We start from the raw sequence: 21,299 nt of genomic DNA on the forward strand, positions 1-21,299 counted from the left end.
TACGATATCCTCGCAAAAAGTTTGCGAGACCCTCGGTTTTTGGCAATTGCAATCGTCAAATAAAACCCAACAACTAAGAACCACAAATGCTATGGTACCATGTAAACAACAAAGGAACACAGGGAGCGACCCACAAATACTTAACTGAAAGAACAATGGCGTCACCAGGAAGGCCCGTCTATCGTCTCGCCGTACAAAGGACTACGCCAGGCACCAAAAACAGGTCGACAGTCAGGGCATCAGTCCGTCGCAGCCGTCAGGAGGCGGGGATCTTCGCGGGAAAAGACGTCGGGCCACTTATCTCGACAACTGGATCGATGAAGCGGGGTGCACCTTCCCTCGGAGATTTCACACGAAGTTCCTCACGATCGTCGGGCTTTGGACCGGTACCGCTGATGTCGCCCCACGTTGGGCGCCAACTGAAGGACTGGGTTTTTCTAAGACCCAGCGGTGCCAGGGAACAACACCTGAAACCTTCGTGGGTTACCTGTTCTGGCGTACAAAACACAGAGACACGGGACACTTCCAGCGGCGTCAGAGATCAGCGTTTATTTTACTGCAGGGATACAGAGGTCACAAGAAGTACACAGCGTGTAGGTTCTCGGAGACTGCTTCAATTTGCAAAAGTGGATCGCTCCTTTTATACACGTTTTTCCCATAGAACAATATGGTGAACAAAGATTACAACTCAGTTCCCACAATAAACTTCAAAAGGGTCGCGTTCATGTTTCAGGAGGCCGGAACATAATTACCACAGTATTGCCAGTTCCCAACTGTAAAAGCATATCTTCTCTGCAATAAAACACATTCCATCCTGATCGTAAACACATTAGGAGAAGGGACAAAAACAGATGCAAAGAAAGAACAAGGATGCACAACAGGTTAAAGAAGAGTGTTAGGAGTAATAAAGGAAACTTGATAACGGGATCAGAGACACCGTGTCTAATGTATGCATGGCTGAAACAATAGACCGGCACGGCAAGATGAGCCTCGAGCGGGGCCATCTGCCTTCGTCGTGTCGTTTCCCTCATCATAAAAGTCATACTCAAAGGAACACGTGTCTCTCGTGTAAGCTTGAGAGTCCCAGGGTCACGAAGCGGACAAAGGTCCGTTCGCTGGCTACTTGAGGGCAAGAAACAAAATGGATGCCGTATCTAAAATGGAACCCGAGGGTTCAGATGAATAAACCCAAAAATAAGACGAACCATACGTGGTTGCGTAGCGAAACTGCGTACACCCACTATACTCGTTATTTGCGGTTCGTAGATACCCAACTCATCCATATTCGTCACCACTCAAAAGTGTCGTTCCGTCCCACACGGAACCTCAGACGCTCCTTTTGCCCTCATGTAGGCAAGCACTAGTCAAGATCAGAATCTACTTCAATATTCATCAGATCGTTCAGTTGCTGCTGGAACATCATTCTATTCATCAACGTCTCCTTGGTAACAGATGGTCGTCTCATACACGTTGTAGCACATAGGCCACATAAGGCAGGACCACACTGTACACAAAGGCAACACGTGAACAGAAACGTTACAACAATCCCTACGATCATCAGAATCTCCCAACCCCAAGTTGACATCAGGCCCCAAAACCATCCTAGAAGCGTCCAATTACCTTCGTCCACGTGTATGGACTCGGAAATCTTGTGCAACTTCGAGATGGCTTGGTAGACAGTTGGAGCATTGTCAGGAATAAAAATGCAACAACTCGAATGGATAACTTTACACACACCACCTCTATCTGCGAGAACAACATCTAGAACCATACGGTTCTGCAACGTCATGAGTCTATCCGCCTGAAGTTCAGCTGTGAGATTACCAAGGGCACTTGCAGTAATATTTGCAGTCGATTCTACTACACGTGTCAGTTGTCTTAAGTTCCTACTATTAACCATAGGTCCCCAAAACGGCAAGAAACCCTTAAAGAAGTCTCCTGCTTCTTGACCGGCAGTATCCTCTTTGCTAATAACGCCTCTCACAACTCTAGTTTTGTGATAATCTGAGGCGACAGTGAAAGTCGGTGGTAAAAGATTCGCAATATAACAGGTACCCGAAAAATCACGGGGCAACCATGTATATGCGCGTTCATAACATACAAAATAAGTGCCCTTAGCGGTCAGAAAAACAGGGGAAGAGAGCATCGGCAGAACATACGTGTCAGTGCAAGCACTGTTCCCAAGTTGTGCTCTCGGATTTCGACCCAAACCTTTCAAGCAGAAATTACCGAGGTGTGGTACAATCCATATTGGGGACGAGCTCTTAAGCTGTCTATCACCCACTGACGTACTATACTCAGCCTCGCTCAGATCCTTGTAAGCCTGTACCTCCTCACTTGGGATAAGCGATGCATCAAAAACATCTCTATCTAAATCCGCTATCGCTATCGCCAAAGGTTTGTGATACGGCCCAGGACCAAAATTGGCAGAACGTGGCTCTCGACTGGGGTAGGAATCTAGTGCACTACGGAACATAGTTTGGAATGCTCGAGCCGAACCTTGGGAGCTGTAGGGAAGAACCAAATACGGAATACCCCTATCCATGGTATGTGGCATTAACCCACACACCCAACAATTGGTAGTGTTCATCACCAACTCATGCTGATGTAGAAGTTGAACAAAGGAGTTGTTCATGAACTCCGCACGTCTAACCTGTTCATGTTGAGGCAGAGGATGAAAAGAATGTGGGGAAACAGTGGTGAGGGAGCTTAGTTTAGGAGAAAGGGTAGGTGAAACAGAAGGTAATAACAACTGTACTCCAAAATATACTCCACCCACCAATAACATAGATACGGTCAGGAACAGTAGGAACACCTGAAACAAAAAACATTTTGTACATACAACTCTTCTTAATTCTGATCTCTGCGCCGACATCCTTTCTACTTCCAACAGCTTAGAGAATGCCATCCTCTACAAACCGTCCGTGACGTACTTGACGCACTTCGTTCTGAGAAGCGATTATCAATCCCCAGGAGTTCCCAGGAATCGACAAAAGTAACCGACCTAGCGTCAGAAACCTGCTAAACAGAAAGGAGTACCCGCACGGCCCTACGGTGACCCGGATGGAGAGGTTTCCTCGAAAAGCTCAGATCACAAATCTCTTAGCCGCGGGACAGCACAGAAAAACTCAAAAAGAAAGGATATAATTGTCCATAATGTTCATAACATCAAAAAGCAAATATACAACTAATTTTTATTAGTCCTTGAACGAAGAAAATATCGGCTTCTTCCAGGTTGAGTTTGCTCTACAAACAATTGTTCAGCTGGCGCAACAGTGTTCGATGAAATGGACAACGGGTCAGACCTTGGGCTTTCTGCTACCGATAACTCCTCATGTGGGTTTGGCAGTGACAAATCACTCCCCACAGGTTGAGCGTCGCTAAACGGCACAAAGTGCAAAGGAGTCTCAGTTTCTGTTGCCGAAATCCCAGTCCTCACCCAACCATCCGTTGGTAAGGGGATCGGCACCTTCTTCGTGTGGCTGGCGTGTACCCAATTTTTCCTGCCCTCCAGTCGAACCGCAGTCCTCGTCGTCAATAAGACTTGGAAGGGTCCTACAAATCTTGGCTCCAAGTTACGCTTCCGACCAAAATTTCGGGTAACAACCCAGTCCCCTGGCCGGAGCTGGTGTCCAGGACCCTCTGTCTGCGCCGGTAGAGCTTCAAAGACCTGTTGATGGATTAACCGTAGTTTAGTGGTCAAATCATGCAAGTAATCAATTAACATTGGATACTCAAGACTATCAAAGGCCCTTGGTCTCGGAACCCCCCAAATATTCGCAGGGCGGCCGAACACAATCTCATATGGGCTAAGCCCTACTCGAGAGTGTACGGTCGCTCTGGTCGATAGGAGAGCCAGAGGCAAGGCATCAGGCCACGATAGACCAGTCGTAGCTTGAATCTTGGCGAGTTTCAGTTTCAGGGTACCATTGTACCCTTCAACCAAACCCGCTGCCTGAGGATGATTAGCACTATGGAATTTCTGACGAATTCCAAGGCCCTTACACACACTCTGCATTACACTTCCCACAAACTCACTTCCATTATCCGACCATACAATCCGTGGCATTCCGTACCGAGGAAAGTATTCCTTCAGCAGGATTTTTGCTGTGGAAAGGGCAGTGTTATCCTTAAGAGGATAGGCCTCAATCCATCTGGAGAACGCACAAACCACAACCAAAACGTACTTTAGGTTATTGCATCTCTCCATATGGATAAAGTCCAGCTGGATAACCTCAAAGGGACAAACAGGAGGAGCAAAATGACCAGGTGGAGTGGGGGTACCCTTGCCAGGATTGTGCATCAAACACACCATACAATTCTTAACCACTCTCTCGGCACATTTAGCAATACCCTCATTTCTCCATACAGGGGACAAGAACCTACATATTCCTTTCGCACTAATATGTGACAACCCATGAGCCATTGTCACAACAGCTAATACATACGCATCTGGTAACATCCACCTCTGACATTCCGTCAGGTCAACCCAACATCCATACATATCCAACTTTCCCGTACTTTCTTTCCACTTAGTCTTCTCGGCTTTAGTAGCTTCGTTCTGAATTGCTTTCACACTCTCAATAGTATTTTCACACATACCAGTCTCTGTCGGCCACCTTACTGAACTCGTGACATACATTCGGGTCGCAAGATCCTTAGCCGTTTCCTTAGCAATCTCATCCGCAAATGCGTTACCACGACCGACATCATCCGTCACTTTCCGATGTGCACTACATTTAACAATTGCCACTTGTTTAGGCAGTGTAAGTGCATCCAAAAGGTCATTCACGAGCTGTCCATGCTGGATCTTCGTACCATGCGATGTCATAAATCCTCTTTCTCTCCACAATCTTCCAAAGTTATGCGCAACACCGAATGCATACTGACTGTCGGTAAACACATTCACTCGCTTTCCTTTAGACAAAACGCACGCTCTTGTCAATGCGATCAACTCTGCAGCTTGTGCTGAATTCTGATTCAATCTCGCAGTTTCCACAACCGTGCTCAACGTTACTACAGCATACGCAGTCGTCACATCACCATTCGGCAATTTAAAGCACGACCCATCCACATACAAGGTACCATCGGGATCTGTCAAGGGAGTGTTTTTCAGGTCCACACGACCTTTTGTTTCCTCCTCAGTTCGTAAATAACAATCATGTGGTGGCACATCATCTGATTCCATATTAATCGGCAACAATGTCGCTGGATTCAATACATTACAACGTTTGATCTGTATATGACTTGCCAAAAGGGTCAGCTCGTATCCAGACAACCTTGCACTCGTCAGATGTTGAGTCTTTGTCCGATTCAAGAGAGTATCAACTGCATGCGGAACCATCACCATGAGCATATTATCCATAACAAGACCTGCGGACTGTCAAATAGACGCAGCTGCTGCCGCTGTCGCCCTCAAGCAACTTGGCAACGCTCTAGCTACCGGGTCCAAGGTCGAGGAAAAATATGCACACAGGCGCTGCTTGTCGCCAAATTGTTGCGTTAAAACACTCAACGCACAACCTTCCCTCTCGTGAACGTATAATGTGAATGGCTTGCTATAATCAGGAGTACCTAACACGGGAGCCGAACACAGCGCATCACGTAGTTCAGAAAAACTTTTCTGACATTCCTCCGTCCACGGCAAAGGAGTCGAAACATCCTTACACGTGAGAGCTATCAATGGCTTCGCTAACAGTGAAAAATTCGGAATCCACTGTCTGCAGTATGACGTGATACCCAAAAAGGCACGCACATCTCTCTGAGTTGTTGGCACAGTCATTCGAGCAATTGCTGCGATTCTTTCAGGGGTCAACCTTCTTCCCGCCTTTGACAATAAGTGACCTAAGTAGGTAACTTCTTGACAACAATATTGCAATTTAGAAGGTGACACTTTGTGGTGTAAGTCACAGAGATGCTGTAGCAGTGACACAGTAGCAATCTTGCAAATTTGTTCAGTATCTGCAGCCACCAACAGATCGTCGACGTACTGAATCAAAGCCGCACCAGTCGGCAGCACAAATGCATCTAGTTGACTCTTAAGAGCTTGGCTATATATCGATGGGCTCTCACAATAGCCTTGAGGTGCGCGTTTGAACCGGAAACTGCGACCTCCTAACGAAAATCCGAACAAATCACGACTTTCCTCAGCAATCGGAATGCTAAAGAACGCATTCTTCAGATCTATTACCGAGAACCATGATGCAGAGGCTGGAATCAGAGTCAGTAAAGCTGTAATGTCTGGAACCACAGGAAACTGTGGGACAACAATTTTATTGACTTCCCGTAAGTCAATAACTAGACGGTACACGGGAGGCTTGGACGGATCAGTTCGTTTCAGAATAGGCAACACGGGACTGTTACACACGTTACCTCGTGTCTCCTCAATAACATCTTTACCGATCAGATCATAAATGATCGCTAATAGTGCCCGTTCACCATCAAGGGAAATACGATACTGTGGTATGCGTGGTAAGCGCGCATCAACTTTCAATTGAACAACATAAGGTGGGATATCCAACAGGCCCACATCATTGGGACCTGTAGCCCACAAAGAAACCGGAAGAGAACTCAATTCCGGTGGAAGCTTATCGATCGATAGATACATAGGGGAAATCACATTCTCACCCAACGTAAGCTCCACACCCGTAGGAGAGCAGTACAAAGTCGCATGTAACCTCTTCAACAAATCCAAACCCAAAAGATTCTCACCACAACCAGTAGTCAAAATCAAAGGAGCTTCTAACTCATGAGGCCCAATCGTAAGTGGCAAGGGGCTAGAAACTGGATTGCTAACGGGGGCGCCAGAGAATCCAACGGAAACATTCGTTAAGCCAGACAAAGGCGCGCCAGGGAGTTTCGAATGCATAATGGAACTTTTTGCTGCACCAGTGTCCAACAGAAAAGGCTCAACGATGCCCAATGCAGCTACTTCAACATAAGGCCCTCTCTGATCAACCGGAACTGATACTTCTCCCTTCCTTCGTCTATGGCTGTCCTAGTAGATACCATCCGTATCAACATCACGCTCAACGTAACAGTCATCCACATGATACTGTGCAGATCTACCAGACGAGAGATCGCGTCGATCGAAACAATTCTGCGAGTCTGAGGAAGTGGCAAAACGCTCGGCCTGATTCTGAGTAACTCCACGACCTCTACCACGTGAAGCTTGTTGAGGACCACCACGACCTCCTCGAGCTGACACACCATTATTCCTATCACGGAGAACCGGACAATTAAACTTCAAATGGCCCTCCCCTCGACAGTACGCACATTGATTATATCCCAACACAAAACGAGGTGCGGGAGAGTCATTTCGCGTCTGCGATCTAGAGAACTGTGATTGCGATCTATTTGGCTGTTGCGAATCATTGAAATTCGAGCGCGGAGGATACGCTTGCTGCAATAAGACCTTAGTTTTAAGATCCTTTGTTTTCTTATCTGCACGTTCACTTTCCTCCTTTTCCCTATTTTCATAATATTGGGCCGTAGCCAGTATTTGAGCAGTGGTAGAAACAGCCCACGAACTCTCAGAATTTTTCAACTTATTGCTAAGTTCGGGCAACAAGTTCGACACAAACTTATCAACAAACAGCCGCTGACCACCCTCTGAGCCCATGTCCTGGCCACTAAGATCGAGAAATGCTTCCTCGAATCTCGTAAAGAAATCGGAAACGCTTTCATCCCTCTTTTGCTTGCACGCGGACAACTTGTCCCAATTAACGCGCATCGCCGGCATAAGCGTTTTCATAAGGGTAATTATCCTCTGGGGCAGCTCCACAATAAGCTGTTCAGGCTTAGCCCCACCGACTTGCTGAGCGTCTGCCGCTGTAAGGGCAGCCCAGTCACCGCCTAACTCAGCCGCGTGATTCTCGTGACGAATTTTCGCCCAAATCGGCTGAGGCACTACATTGCCAAACAACATATCAATATCAGCTAGGTTCATAACAGTAGCATCCACCAATTGGGACAGCTCCTTATAATAACCTGCTGGATTTTTACGGGGATCAGGCAAAGTTTGCTTCACCTGTAAGACTTCCGATCATTTCCAAGGGAGGTGTATCCACACTCTCTGAAAACGGCCTGGGACAGCAGGGTTAGCATTAGGATCGCCTGGCATCCATACTGGGGGAACTTCCCGCATCGGATATTGACCAGGTTGTGCCATCCATGCTGCCGTCTCCTCCTTAAACAAAGCTCGAGGTTGCACTGTACATCGGAATGATAACAAACGTTCCAGAGCTTCTCGAACCTTGTCACCTACGATCACACCAGTTGTGAACTGATGCTGGAGCTCAGAAACCTCAGACGGTACAGTTTCTACCACATCATGATCCCACTCCTCCTTCAACGATTTACACAATTCCTCAAACACGAATCGTTGAGTGGGCGCATTAAACTGAGAAAATGTGTCAAACACTACATGCGAAGGATATTTAACAGGATTACGAATCCATTTACGTGCCATTTTTACCAGCGATTCACGTTCTCTATCATCAGGAAGCTGGCTGCGCCTCTGAGCGACATCTGGAAGAGTCGAGCCGAGTATTGGCCCAAAAAGCGGAGAATAAAGAGAAGCAACAACAGTCAAGAGACGACTACGAACAGAAGGAGAAGAGGAAGAAGATCCAGGCGCGGCGACAGTAGGGGTGGAGACAATAGCAGTAGACGCCGCACCAGGAGTAGCAGGAACAACAGACTGAGGAGGGACTGGAAAAGGCGCAGTAGGAAGAGAAGCCGGCAAAAGAGGAGGAACGATCTGTGGCACAAGGGGATTCGGGAGAGCGGGAGGAACAGCGGGCTGACCAGCAGCCACCAAAACAGCAGGTGGAGGAAGAGGTAGAATCACGGGACCCAGAGTATCGGGAGCATAGGGAGGTGGTGATTTCAACAGATAAGACAATAGCGAATCCTCTACCGCTTCTTCTCCTGACTTATCATTGTTAGGCGGTAGCACCGGATAACACTTATCCACCGACATATGATGAAGTCGAGCACTAACTTCCTGCTCTTTCTCATCTTTGTCTCGCTGATACTGTTCAGTATCTTGCATCACCGCAATAACGCCTTCTCTTTTATTTTTCTTACTCTGCTTGATTTCTTTCTGCTTGGCCTCTTTCCGCCACAACCGGAAGGAATCAAACATGGCCGGCCTAGCCTTCTTTTTAAACAGTTTAGCTTCCAAATTATCTAAAACGGCAGTTTCGAAACTACCATGAGATGGCCAACTAAGAACGCCATCATGTTTAGTGTAGCGGACCCAATATTCATTATACACGATAGGACCTACGCCATGGCGACTATAGAGCTCATAAATTGGAGTTCCAACCGGAGGTATCGGACATGAATCCTCCAGCCGGGAATCCATTCTGCAACATTTAAGAAACCCAAACAAAGTACTACGGCTAGGCATCGCGCACACTAACCGAGTTTACAAACTTCAAGGGCTATCGAATTTACGATATCCTCGCAAAAAGTTTGCGAGACCCTCGGTTTTTGGCAATTGCAATCGTCAAATAAAACCCAACAACTAAGAACCACAAATGCTATGGTACCATGTAAACAACAAAGGAACACAGGGAGCGACCCACAAATACTTAACTGAAAGAACAATGGCGTCACCAGGAAGGCCCGTCTATCGTCTCGCCGTACAAAGGACTACGCCAGGCGCCAAAAACAGGTCGACAGTCAGGGCATCAGTCCGTCGCAGCCGTCAGGAGGCGGGGATCTTCGCGGGAAAAGACGTCGGGCCACTTATCTCGACAACTGGATCGATGAAGCGGGGTGCACCTTCCCTCGGAGATTTCACACGAAGTTCCTCACGATCGTCGGGCTTTGGACCGGTACCGCTGATGTCGCCCCACGTTGGGCGCCAACTGAAGGACTGGGTTTTTCTAAGACCCAGCGGTGCCAGGGAACAACACCTGAAACCTTCGTGGGTTACCTGTTCTGGCGTACCAAACACAGAGACACGGGACACTTCCAGCGGCGTCAGAGATCAGCGTTTATTTTACTGCAGGGATACAGAGGTCACAAGAAGTACACAGCGTGTAGGTTCTCGGAGACTGCTTCAATTTGCAAAAGTGGATCGCTCCTTTTATACACGTTTTTCCCATAGAACAATATGGTGAACAAAGATTACAACTCAGTTCCCACAATAAACTTCAAAAGGGTCGCGTTCATGTTTCAGGAGGCCGGAACATAATTACCACAGTATTGCCAGTTCCCAACTGTAAAAGCATATCTTCTCTGCAATAAAACACATTCCATCCTGATCGTAAACACATTAGGAGAAGGGACAAAAACAGATGCAAAGAAAGAACAAGGATGCACAACAGGTTAAAGAAGAGTGTTAGGAGTAATAAAGGAAACTTGATAACGGGATCAGAGACACCGTGTCTAATGTATGCATGGCTGAAACAATAGACCGGCACGGCAAGATGAGCCTCGAGCGGGGCCATCTGCCTTCGTCGTGTCGTTTCCCTCATCATAAAAGTCATACTCAAAGGAACACGTGTCTCTCGTGTAAGCTTGAGAGTCCCAGGGTCACGAAGCGGACAAAGGTCCGTTCGCTGGCTACTTGAGGGCAAGAAACAAAATGGATGCCGTATCTAAAATGGAACCCGAGGGTTCAGATGAATAAACCCAAAAATAAGACGAACCATACGTGGTTGCGTAGCGAAACTGCGTACACCCACTATACTCGTTATTTGCGGTTCGTAGATACCCAACTCATCCATATTCGTCACCACTCAAAAGTGTCGTTCCGTCCCACACGGAACCTCAACCGTCCGCGTCCTGAACAATGGGTTGTGTGGTAACGGTTCTTTTTATAGCCACTCAGAATCGGTGGATCAATTACGTGTTTTTTTTTAATTGAAACCCGAACTTTATTCAGCTTTTAAGCAGCTTTTAAACAGCGATCACATCGTCAGTATGGTCGCCATCTTGGACTGGTTCGTATATTATCGAACTGGCCCATACTTGCTCTTTCATTCAAGTAGCTTCTTTACAGTGAATCCAAACTGATATATCATTCCCACTTTTTCTTGTTATTAATTAAGAGATAGTTTCTCTTTTGCTAAAAACTTTTTAATAAAAAGATCTATCTCGTTATGTGCTAATCGCGGTCGCCATTTTGGGTTGGGTTATGTCTTTCTTTCTCTCCAGGCCGCTGGCCTCGATGTGTTAATCCATATGTGCACTCTAAGTCACCCTTATTTTTGATTCTTTGAATATAATTCTAAATTATATTCAAAAATAGGTTCATTTTATGCATAGGTACCTTATTGCCCGAATATATTAGAAAGATACCGTATATCTTCTCTATAATGTACAGTTAGCTGTCAAGGGCTGAGGACCTATCAAAGGTCTGTCTAAGTGAGACCCATGTGTCTATCGCCTGGTTATCAGATATGTCATGGACACTTATGCTACGATTCTCATCCAATCCTCTTTTGTATTAAGGCCTTTTGCTATCGTATCCAATGTGGAAATGTACCATTGTTCCCTGTTTTTTCTCTTCCTTTCTGAGTTTCCTCCCCTTTTGTTCAGAGTTATTCTTTCCACTACAAACCATTCAAAGTCGGTATGGCCATGTTTCATCTTGTTGTAGTGGTCAACCAATTGTAGGAGTAGTAATGTCGTCTACTTACTACGCTGCCCATGTGGATTAGCGTACGTAGGCGAAACTGGACGCGAATTAAGGGTTAGACTTTTAGAACATAGGTCGGCCTTAAAGACGGGCAAACTCAATGCCCCCTTGGTTGACCACTACAACAAGATGAAACATGGCCATACCGACTTTGAATGGTTTGTAGTGGAAAGAATAACTCTGAACAAAAGGGGAGGAAACTCAGAAAGGAAGAGAAAAAACAGGGAACAATGGTACATTTCCACATTGGATACGATAGCAAAAGGCCTTAATACAAAAGAGGATTGGATGAGAATCGTAGCATAAGTGTCCATGACATATCTGATAACCAGGCGATAGACACATGGGTCTCACTTAGTCAGACCTTTGATAGGTCCTCAGCCCTTGACAGCTAACTGTACATTATAGAGAAGATATACGGTATCTTTGTAATATATTCGGGCAATAAGGTACCTATGCATAAAATGAACCTTTTTTTGAATATAATTTAGAATTATATTCAAAGAATCAAAAATAAGGGTGACTTAGAGTGCACATATGGATTAACACATCGAGGCCAGCGGCCTGGAGAGAAAGAAAGACATAACCCAACCCAAAATGGCGACCGCGATTAGCACATAACGAGATAGATCTTTTTATTAAAAAGTTTTTAGCAAAAGAGAAACTATCTCTTAATTAATAACAAGAAAAAGTGGGAATGATATATCAGTTTGGATTCACTGTAAAGAAGCTACTTGAATGAAAGAGCAAGTATGGGCCAGTTCGATAATATACGAACCAGTCCAAGATGGCGACCATACTGACGATGTGATCGCTGTTTAAAAGCTGCTTAAAAGCTGAATAAAGTTCGGGTTTCAATTAAAAAAAAAACACGTAATTGATCCACCGATTCTGAGTGGCTATAAAAAGAACCGTTACCACACAACCCATTGTTCAGGACGCGGACGGTAGACGCGGTGAACACTGTTGAAGAGCTGACCTCGTCGGAAAAAAGTGAGTTATTCAAGACCGATGTAATGTGAGACTAACTGACGTAGTTGAAGTTTTAGTAAGCTCCATGTAAAGTTCGAATTGCACCAGGAGTAGTAAAATATAAACTATATATTTTGTGGAGGAGCTAGAGACAGGGTTGTCTTTCTGTTAATTTATATCGTTAGAAACAACATAAACATTTCGCGCCCTAAGACAAAATGGTAGTTAAAAAAATGCCCAGTGTTCGGATTTATAACCAAGTTTGAAAAGCCAGAATAGGATGTAGGCAAACAGGATAACTATTGGGCCATGGTAATAAATATATACGGGTCTGAATAGGCATTCTTTGTCTTTTTTCTACATTGCATCAGCCACGAGTAAGGGTGCAAATAGAAAAGATCCACGCCTGAAAGGTATTATCTGTTAAAGGGGCGGAGGACGTGATCCGAATAAACTAAACTGCAATGTGGTTCAAACTCTGGAGATAAAGCACATCTGCCATACCCTAGAAAATCGAGTTTAGTTAATCAACGATTAAGCATTATATTTCTCCCCTCTGTTTTTAGAACAACGGCCTGTATAAGAAGTGGCCTACTGTGAAATTGACACCAATACTCTGATACCTATATAAGGAATGAGTTCATAAGGTACTTTCTTGATTAAGTGCATATTAAGGTGTCCATTTTAAGTAGGGGAATATAAAGCCAGTATAGATTGCCTGATGGTGCAGATATAAAGTAGATGACTATTGAATCATGGCTAAGAGAGTGATAAAAATACACTCCAAATCAGTGCAGCTGCACCTATGAGACTTTTACAAGTCCTTTCTTAAACTAAATGTTGAGAATATGAATGAGTGAATGTTCTGAATGAATGGTACCCATTGACAAGGCAAATATAGATGATTGTCGCACTTATGGCTTCTAAATTAGTGGGTGAAGGTTTTTTAACTAAAAATTCGTTTGTGTTCAGATAACAAGCATGCTAGAATTACAAATTGTTGATTCTGCTCTAATTCATGTAATTTTCATTTAGGCCTATATGTGATGTGGTCATTTTAACCATTGAGGAAGACTAAAAATATTGTCCTGAAGAAGGTGGTCTTAATTGATACTACACCATCGAAACGCGTCGACGCCTACATACGCGATTAAATTTGGTGAAGTCAGCAAACAGTTTAAGACAAGGAATTTAGACCCATGCTTGTTGCTGCCTATGCAAATGTCCAAATTAACGCTGTAAATGACATAGTATATTGTCTCTTTTGTTGTATTCTTCCTCATTTTATATTGTTTTACATTTTACTTGTATTTGTGAAAAATTCCCTTTTTCGCAATATATGTTTTAATTTAGTTAATGCTTGTTCATCTTGGTGATTTTAAATATGATTGAACTCATATGAGTATCCTATATTGATGTATTTTTGATTAAAGAATATTGATATTTTTACGAGAGTGTGGTTGGTCGATAAGTGCCTCAATTATCAATTGTTTGTGCAACCTATATGGTCCATAGTTGGATATGTATGTATGAATGAGAAATGGTCAATGTATGATTCATCCAAAGGGAAAACTCTTTTCAACTTATCAGTTACTGGGTGCTCCATCCCTTTGGTGTGAGAGCCCCCTCTCCTTTGTTAAAAGGTGGGCGAAAAGATACATTTTCAGAGGTTCCCAGATATCTTTAGGGCCAGATTTCAGGGGAAGCAACTCTGCATAGTTAAGCATCTGTTCCTGATAGTAGATCAAGTCCTTGACCCAGTCCTTAAATTTGGGAGCCCTGCCCCGCCCCCATCAGCATGCCATTCGGCGCTTCACCATCAACAGTGAAAATGTAACATATCTATCGGAGGGTTTGTTCACTAGTGCAGTGTATCCTAGCAAGGTCTGTAGTGGGGATGGCTCTAGTGTCAGTGATGTCTTCTGCTCCAGTGCCTCAAAGACCTGGCGCCAGTAGACCTCCACACCCGGGAAGGACCAAGCCAGATGAAGAAATTTAGCATTAATCATGCCACATCTGTCGCATCTATCATTATCTCGCAACTTGTACTTATACATTTTGGCTGTTGTATAATAAAGACGGTGCAGAAATGTAAAATGAATAATCCTTAACTTACTGCTAGCTGACACTTACTTGCTCTATATGTAGACAACAATAAGACCATTGTTCATCAGAAATGGAACCTCCTAGCTCCCTTTACCAGTGTGCACGAGTGGTACATTGCCCCATCTGCTGCTGAGTATGGATTGCATGATACAGTGTGGAGACAGCATGCTCAGGGGATGTGGCCTGTAATATCGTATGAAGTGGGCCCAGTGTAGTAGTCTCTGATGGGTATACCGGAGTAATATCATTAATACACTGCCGAAGCCGTATGTAGAGGAGCACGTCTAACGGTGTGGTCGCAGTGTGCCCCAGCATCTGTTCTAGCGTTCGGAATTTACCATTATGGTATAATTCACCTCAGCATTTTATATTGGCTTTCGCTATGGTTTTTCTGAATCCAGCTTCCTGTAGCAATTGCAGTCGTGGATGATACAGTAGCGGTAGCAGAGGGAGGTAAAGCATGGGGACACGTAAAATGTTAGTGATTCGATGCCATGCAGCTGCTGTGCATGTCACTGTCGTAGCATCTATCTCGTGTGGTTGGGCAGGATATATATATATATATATATCATACCTGCCAAGGGTATCGGGTCTGTCAGTCACTGTTCCACTGCAACTTGTGGCATGTACTTGGGCGGGTGAAACCAGTAGTAGGCATAGTGGGCCTGGGCGCTTATGTAATATAGTTCCAAATTAGGGACATGGAACCCCCCTTGGCCTTGTAATAATATCCCATTGCAGTCTTGGTTGCTTACCTTCCCACATCAGCCTGATTAGTTCGGACCGCAAAGCGGTGAAGAAGTGTCGGCCTGGGTGATATGGTATGTTCATAAACAGATACAATACCTGCGGGAGGATCACCATTTTAAATAAGAGAGGTTCGCCCCGCCATTGATAGAGGCAGGGAGACCCAACGTGTTACACAGTTAGTGATGTTGTCCAGCGCCCTGCCATAGTTCAGGCGCATGAGCTCGTCTCTATCCTTGGTAATGTGTATACCTAGATATATGACTTCCGAGTTGCACCACTCTATGGGGAAATCAAGCGTAAATTGCGTGGTAGCAGAAGTAAGCAGGAATATTTGTAATTTTCATCAATTGATGTAGATCCCCAAAAGTCTACCAAAAATAACAAATTCACGCAGGACAGGGTTCAGATTTTGCTGCGGGTTTGTGATGTATAGCATGATGTCATCCACATAGAGTGAGATGAGTATTTGTCGCAGGGGCCAGTGTAATGCTTTATCTTGGCGGTGTTGCCGTAACTTCGCCGCAAGCGGCTCTATCACTAAAGTGAACAGTAGTGGTGATAACAGACAACCCTGCTGAGTTTCCCCTAGTGATTGGAAAGGCCTGAGATATCTGCCCAGTAATCAGAACTTTTGCAGTTGGGGATTGATAAAGGAGATGTATCAAGGATAAAAACCCTACAGGCATCCCCATGCGCTGCAATATCCCCAGTAAGTAATCCCATTCAACGGAATTTAATGCTTTTGTGCCACTAGCGGCCTGTAAGAGTCACATTGATCAGCAGCCTTTCCTGGCTTGAGCAGGGAAGAAATGAGTGCTTCCCTCATGGAAAGTGGAAGCATATCGCTTTCTTGGGCTTCTTTGTGTACTGCCTTGAGGACCGGAGCAAGTTGATCAATGTATGTCTTATAGAAGTTTATAGGAAGTCCATCTAATCCCAGGGCTTTCCCTGACGTCATTTGCATGATGGCCTCGCGCATCTCATCTTATTCAAACAGAGCTGCTAGGAACTCTCTTTGGGAGTCTCCCAGCCTGCCTAAGGCTACGTCATCTAGGTAGTCCATAAGAGAGAAGGGACCCTGTCTACTGGTGGAGCATAGGGTGGTGTAGTGCGTGGTGAATGCATTCAAGATAGCCGTAGTGTCTCTATGTCTCACGCCATCTGCACCTTTTATTTCTAACATGTGATTAGAGAAGCGAGGACGGCGGACCGCCTCTGCAAGGGCTCTGTCAGGTCGCTCACCTTCTCCGTAACAGCGAGCTACAAAATACTTGCCCTTGAACCTAGTCTCTCTGTCTGCTGTTTCTCTATACTTCGAGAGTTTCTCCCTGAAATCTCTTTGTGATTCCCCATCTGTTCCAGTGGCAAGAACTGCCTCTAGTCGCTTGAGTTCCATTTCTAACTTACGTAAGGTACCCCGAATGTCTCGTAAAACCCCAAAGCCTTTAGAAATGCAAAAGCCTCAGACAGTGACCTTAAAGGCGCCCCAGACTGTTGCGACGCAGTCTACTAACCCTATGTTGCGTTGGAAAAAATCTGCAATAGCCTGCTCTAATTCACTTCTAAACACTGTGTCCAGTAGAATATTAGGCAGTAGCCTCCAACTTCTGGACGGTCCCCCTTCGCCTAGTGTGGTCAACGTGATGTGGACAGGTGAGTTATCGGAGTAGGTTCTTGCTAGATGCCCTGCTGTGACAAGCAATGGACCCAAACCTTGTGCGGATGGACATGTCTCTGTGTCAGGCCATTATCAGACACAATGTCCCGTAGAATCTTGTGTGTACGGGTGTAATGGTGTGGGCCAGGATTCGATCTATCCAACTCTGGGTCCATAAAAGAGTTGAGATCCCCCCCCCATATTATATGGGTTGAGCCTATCTCTAGAACCCTGCCCCACAATGGAAATCAGGGTCATCCACATTAGGCCCATAACAGCATACCAGTGTGGTGAACTTGAGCCTAGTCTCCCCCACATCATGCAATAGCGACCGTCTTGGTCATGAGCTGTGCCGCTAGGGGTAAATGGGGCGTGCTTTTTAATCAATATTGCTGTCCCCCTGGAATATGATGAGTACAAGGAGAATACCCTGTGTGCTGCCTATTTAGAAGCAAAGGAGGATGGATGCCTCGGATTCAAGTGAGTTTCCTGTAGCATTGCAATTTGAACCTTATGGCTATCTAAATAAGCTAAAATTTGTCTGCACTTGCGCGGATCCTTTAGCCCTCTAACATTCCATGTTAAGAGATGTAGTCCTACATCAGAGGTTGAACTCGCCATGTGTACAAGTGTGTTCCAATACATGAATTGGTGCGTAGCCTACCTCTGGAATTACCACAAAATATATACAACAACAATCCTATGTGTTCTGCTATGTCCTGAAAAACTGTCATCACTAAACACCGACCCCCACCCACTGAAGCATCCCAAACATGCCATACTGAACGTTCCCTCCCCCATCCATATTGCCCAAAACAACAACATGCATTGTAATCAAAAGAATGGGGGGATAACCCATGAGGGGCGACTCCTAGGCGTATGCATGACTTACTCCCGTCCCTCCGACTTACAGGGTGACCAGATGTCATTATTCACCCTTCGGGGAAAGGGGTGCCTGGAGAGGTTTAACCCATAGTCCCATGGAAGTACTAATCTGACTGTATCGTCTCAGTGGCTGTTTCGTGCCAGATATGCAGTACATTGTCCCGGCAGTGGGCCAAGTCAATAGTTCATAGATGAGCGGCATGTGCCAGTTGTTTGTTACAGCTGTTGAACTGGATGAAGTGCATATCATTCCTTATCCGGTGATGTAGGTCTCGGTGGAGATTCAGTTACGTTGCGTGTGGTGCTAGGCCGTTAAATGCGTCTCAGAAAGTCCTTTACCTGTTGCGTGTTGGTGAAGAAATGCTGCTTGCCCTGATGAGTCACACTCAATTTGGCTGGATATATTAGGGCGTAGTCGACTTGTGCCTGTCGCAGCTTTTGCTTTGCAGGATTGAATTTGTGCCTTGCCTCTTGGACTGCAGCCATGAAGTCAGGGTAAAGGGTAAAGGTATTGCCCTCAAATGTAAGTTGCCTTTTGTCCCGAGCCACCCTGAGGGCCACATCGCAGTCCCGGTAGTTGAGCAGCCACGCAATGATCGGGCAGGGTGGGCTTCCGGGCGGTGGACGGAGACCGAGGGAACGATGCACACGTTCAACTATAAACTGGGAGGATAATAAGTCCACACCAATGACTTTGCGCAGTAGTTTCTCAATAAAGTTTTCCATCCGTCCTGTGTTGGTACTCTCCGGTATCCCGATGACGTGAATATTGTTCGTCAGCTGCAAACTTCGAGATCTTCGTTTTTAGCAGCGATGACTCGGAGCAGTTCGTCCATCTGTTTATGCATTGTGGATGTGCTATCAGAGATGCGGCGCTCGGCCTCTTTGATGCGTTCATCGTGCTGCTCTATTTTGCGTACAATAGTGTCCATCTTACATTCTATGGAGGCAAGACTCTGCCTCATGGCCAGCAACAATTCTTTTACATCATCCTCTTGCCCTGGAGCCATGTTAGCTGCAGGCCAGGCGGGAGGCTCTCTGGTGTGGGGGGAGACGGCACTTCTCCGCTCCTCATATGATGTGAGGTATTCAGAGGGGGTATTCAGAGGGGGTCCCAGCAATAATCACTAAATATCACCTTATGTATCAGGGGATAGCGCCAGTGAGGCCGCACTCTAGTAGCGGATCCCTTTGAAGGCAGGTTCTGTAGGACCCTCTTCCCACCTACTGAATAATCTTGGGTTGTTGCAGGTTAATGGCATCTATCCCCAGATGGCAAAATTCGTAGGGTAGGACAGGGCTGCAGTAATCTCTTTCCCTTCACCAGCACCGGGCAGTCAGCAGGAATATTCCATGACTCTCCCTCGTGCCACCCCTCAGTGTAATGCGGGGTACTGCAATGGACATCCAAAGGCAGCTGCAGGTCGGTAGCCAGCAGGCGGCCCACGAGGACCTACCGCAGCTCAACAGTCCACAGTCGTATGCTCGTGGGAATGACAAGGCTGTAAGCCTCAGCCGCCTTCACGCTTTTCTCTCCTGTCTTTAGGAGGCACAGTTATGCTGCAACTAGTGTTCCCACTTGGGAGGCATCGAGGAAGCCCGTCCTACCGGGTATGCAGCCCAGTCGCCTCGTATGCACCTCGCCCAGTTCCAGGTCCAGAGCTCCACGCCGCCTCCCTGGCTCCAACCAGCAGGATATCCTCCGGCTCTCAGCAACGTCGCAGGATTCCAGGAATAGCCCCGCTCAGTGACGGAGTTACGTGCTTCACTCAGACACGAGTTTAACTCGCCTTGGAGCTCCCTGGGCAGGATAAATTGTGTTTAAATGCTCCGGGTTGCAGGAGCCTTATGGCAGTATGGCCATCTTCCACGTGCGCCACCTAGTGCCCGGGTTTGGGACAAACTTTGCTCCGACCTTCAGGTTAACAGACAAATTGATAGACACCTTCTCCCTGCCCGGGGTGACCCTGCTTTCCTCTCTCAGCACACTTCACCCCAGATTTTAGTTGTGCAAGCGTCCATGAGCAGATTTAAACCCAAAACGTTTCCCACCACTTTCCCCAACAGGGAGTCTAAATTAGTGGAAATATTTGGAAAGAAATTATTTGCTCCTATCAGCCTGGCTCTCGGCTCAGTAAGTGCCAGCTGCCACCTGGAACTCTACTTCCATGTCCTTTGGGACTCGGTGGCACAAGTCCCTGGTGTCCCTGACGATATTCAACCTGGCCTTTCTTAGGCTGTCCAAGATGATTGTGATGCAAACAAGTTCATAATTCGTTGTGGCTTTTACACCACTGATTCCATTGGGTGAGCCATTGCCCCCAGCGTTGCCATTCACTGCTATGCATGGCTGCGATCAACCGGGTTCTCAGGCGATGTCCAATCTTCCCGTATGGACATGCCCTTTGACAGGACTTGCCTGTTTAGGGACAAGGCTGATTCAGCTTTAGAGCATTTTAAGGAGAGCAGGGCTATTGCACGCTCTCTAGGTCTATCCTTCCTGCCTTGTCAACCACACCACCCTTACCACTTCTTTGGCAGATTGGATCTCTTCAAAATGATGTCGCTACCCCTGTTTTTATATGCTTTGCAAAGCTCGATGGATATAGTCACGATGACCTATTTTAGAGACATTGAAGGCCTTCAGAGGGAATTGCGATGGGACGGGAAGCCCCGTATTGCGTTAAACAAGCTCACATTAAACTGGTACGATGGGGGAATCAGCCTTCCCGATATTAAAAAATACTACTGGGCAGCACAGCTTGCTGCCATTAATCATGGCACATACGGTCGACCTGACGATCCTGGGAATCTCATGGACAGGTGGCTCTTACCGGGTGGGAACTACAACTGGGCTCTATACTCCAAACCTAATCGGTACCCATTGACCGGCCCCACCAAACACTCGGTTCACAGTGGGCACACTGCCACTAACGCTCTAGGCTGGGGACAGAAACTAACACTGGCAACCCCCCTATGGGATTCCGAGAGGCTGGGTAACCTATGGAAGTCATAGGGGTTTGACAAGTGGGACTTAATTGGGATCTCACAGATTAAAGATATATGGGAGAAAGGTGACATAAAGACATTTGCCTCTCTGCAGCAACAACACACGTTAGCCGACCTCGAGCGTTTTAGATACCTACAGGTCCGCCATGCACTTCAATCACACCTCCCTAGAGGCTCTTCTCCCCCTGATTCCTCTCCGTTGGAAGACAGACTGCTCGATGGTCATCTGCCTGAAAAAATCATATCCTTAACATACAAAAAACG

General features: G+C 46.1%; 1 protein-coding gene across 1 annotated transcript in view; it reads right to left on the reverse strand.

Moving 5' to 3' along the window:
- Positions 1–564: 564 nt before the first annotated feature.
- The window catches only part of LOC146858872 (endogenous retrovirus group PABLB member 1 Env polyprotein-like), a 38,029-nt gene continuing 17,294 nt past the window's right edge, over positions 565–21,299 (reverse strand). Inside the window, exon 2 of the mRNA XM_085646921.1 lies at positions 565–3,670. Within this exon, the coding sequence (XP_085503047.1) occupies positions 1,361–2,908 (1,548 nt within the window). The 5' untranslated portion in view covers positions 2,909–3,670 and the 3' untranslated portion in view covers positions 565–1,360. The remainder of the gene's footprint in view (positions 3,671–21,299) is intronic.

The sequence above is a fragment of the Triturus cristatus genome, chromosome 3_2, assembly GCF_964204655.1.
Source record: "Triturus cristatus chromosome 3_2, aTriCri1.1, whole genome shotgun sequence".
NCBI classification, from domain to species: domain Eukaryota; kingdom Metazoa; phylum Chordata; class Amphibia; order Caudata; family Salamandridae; genus Triturus; species Triturus cristatus.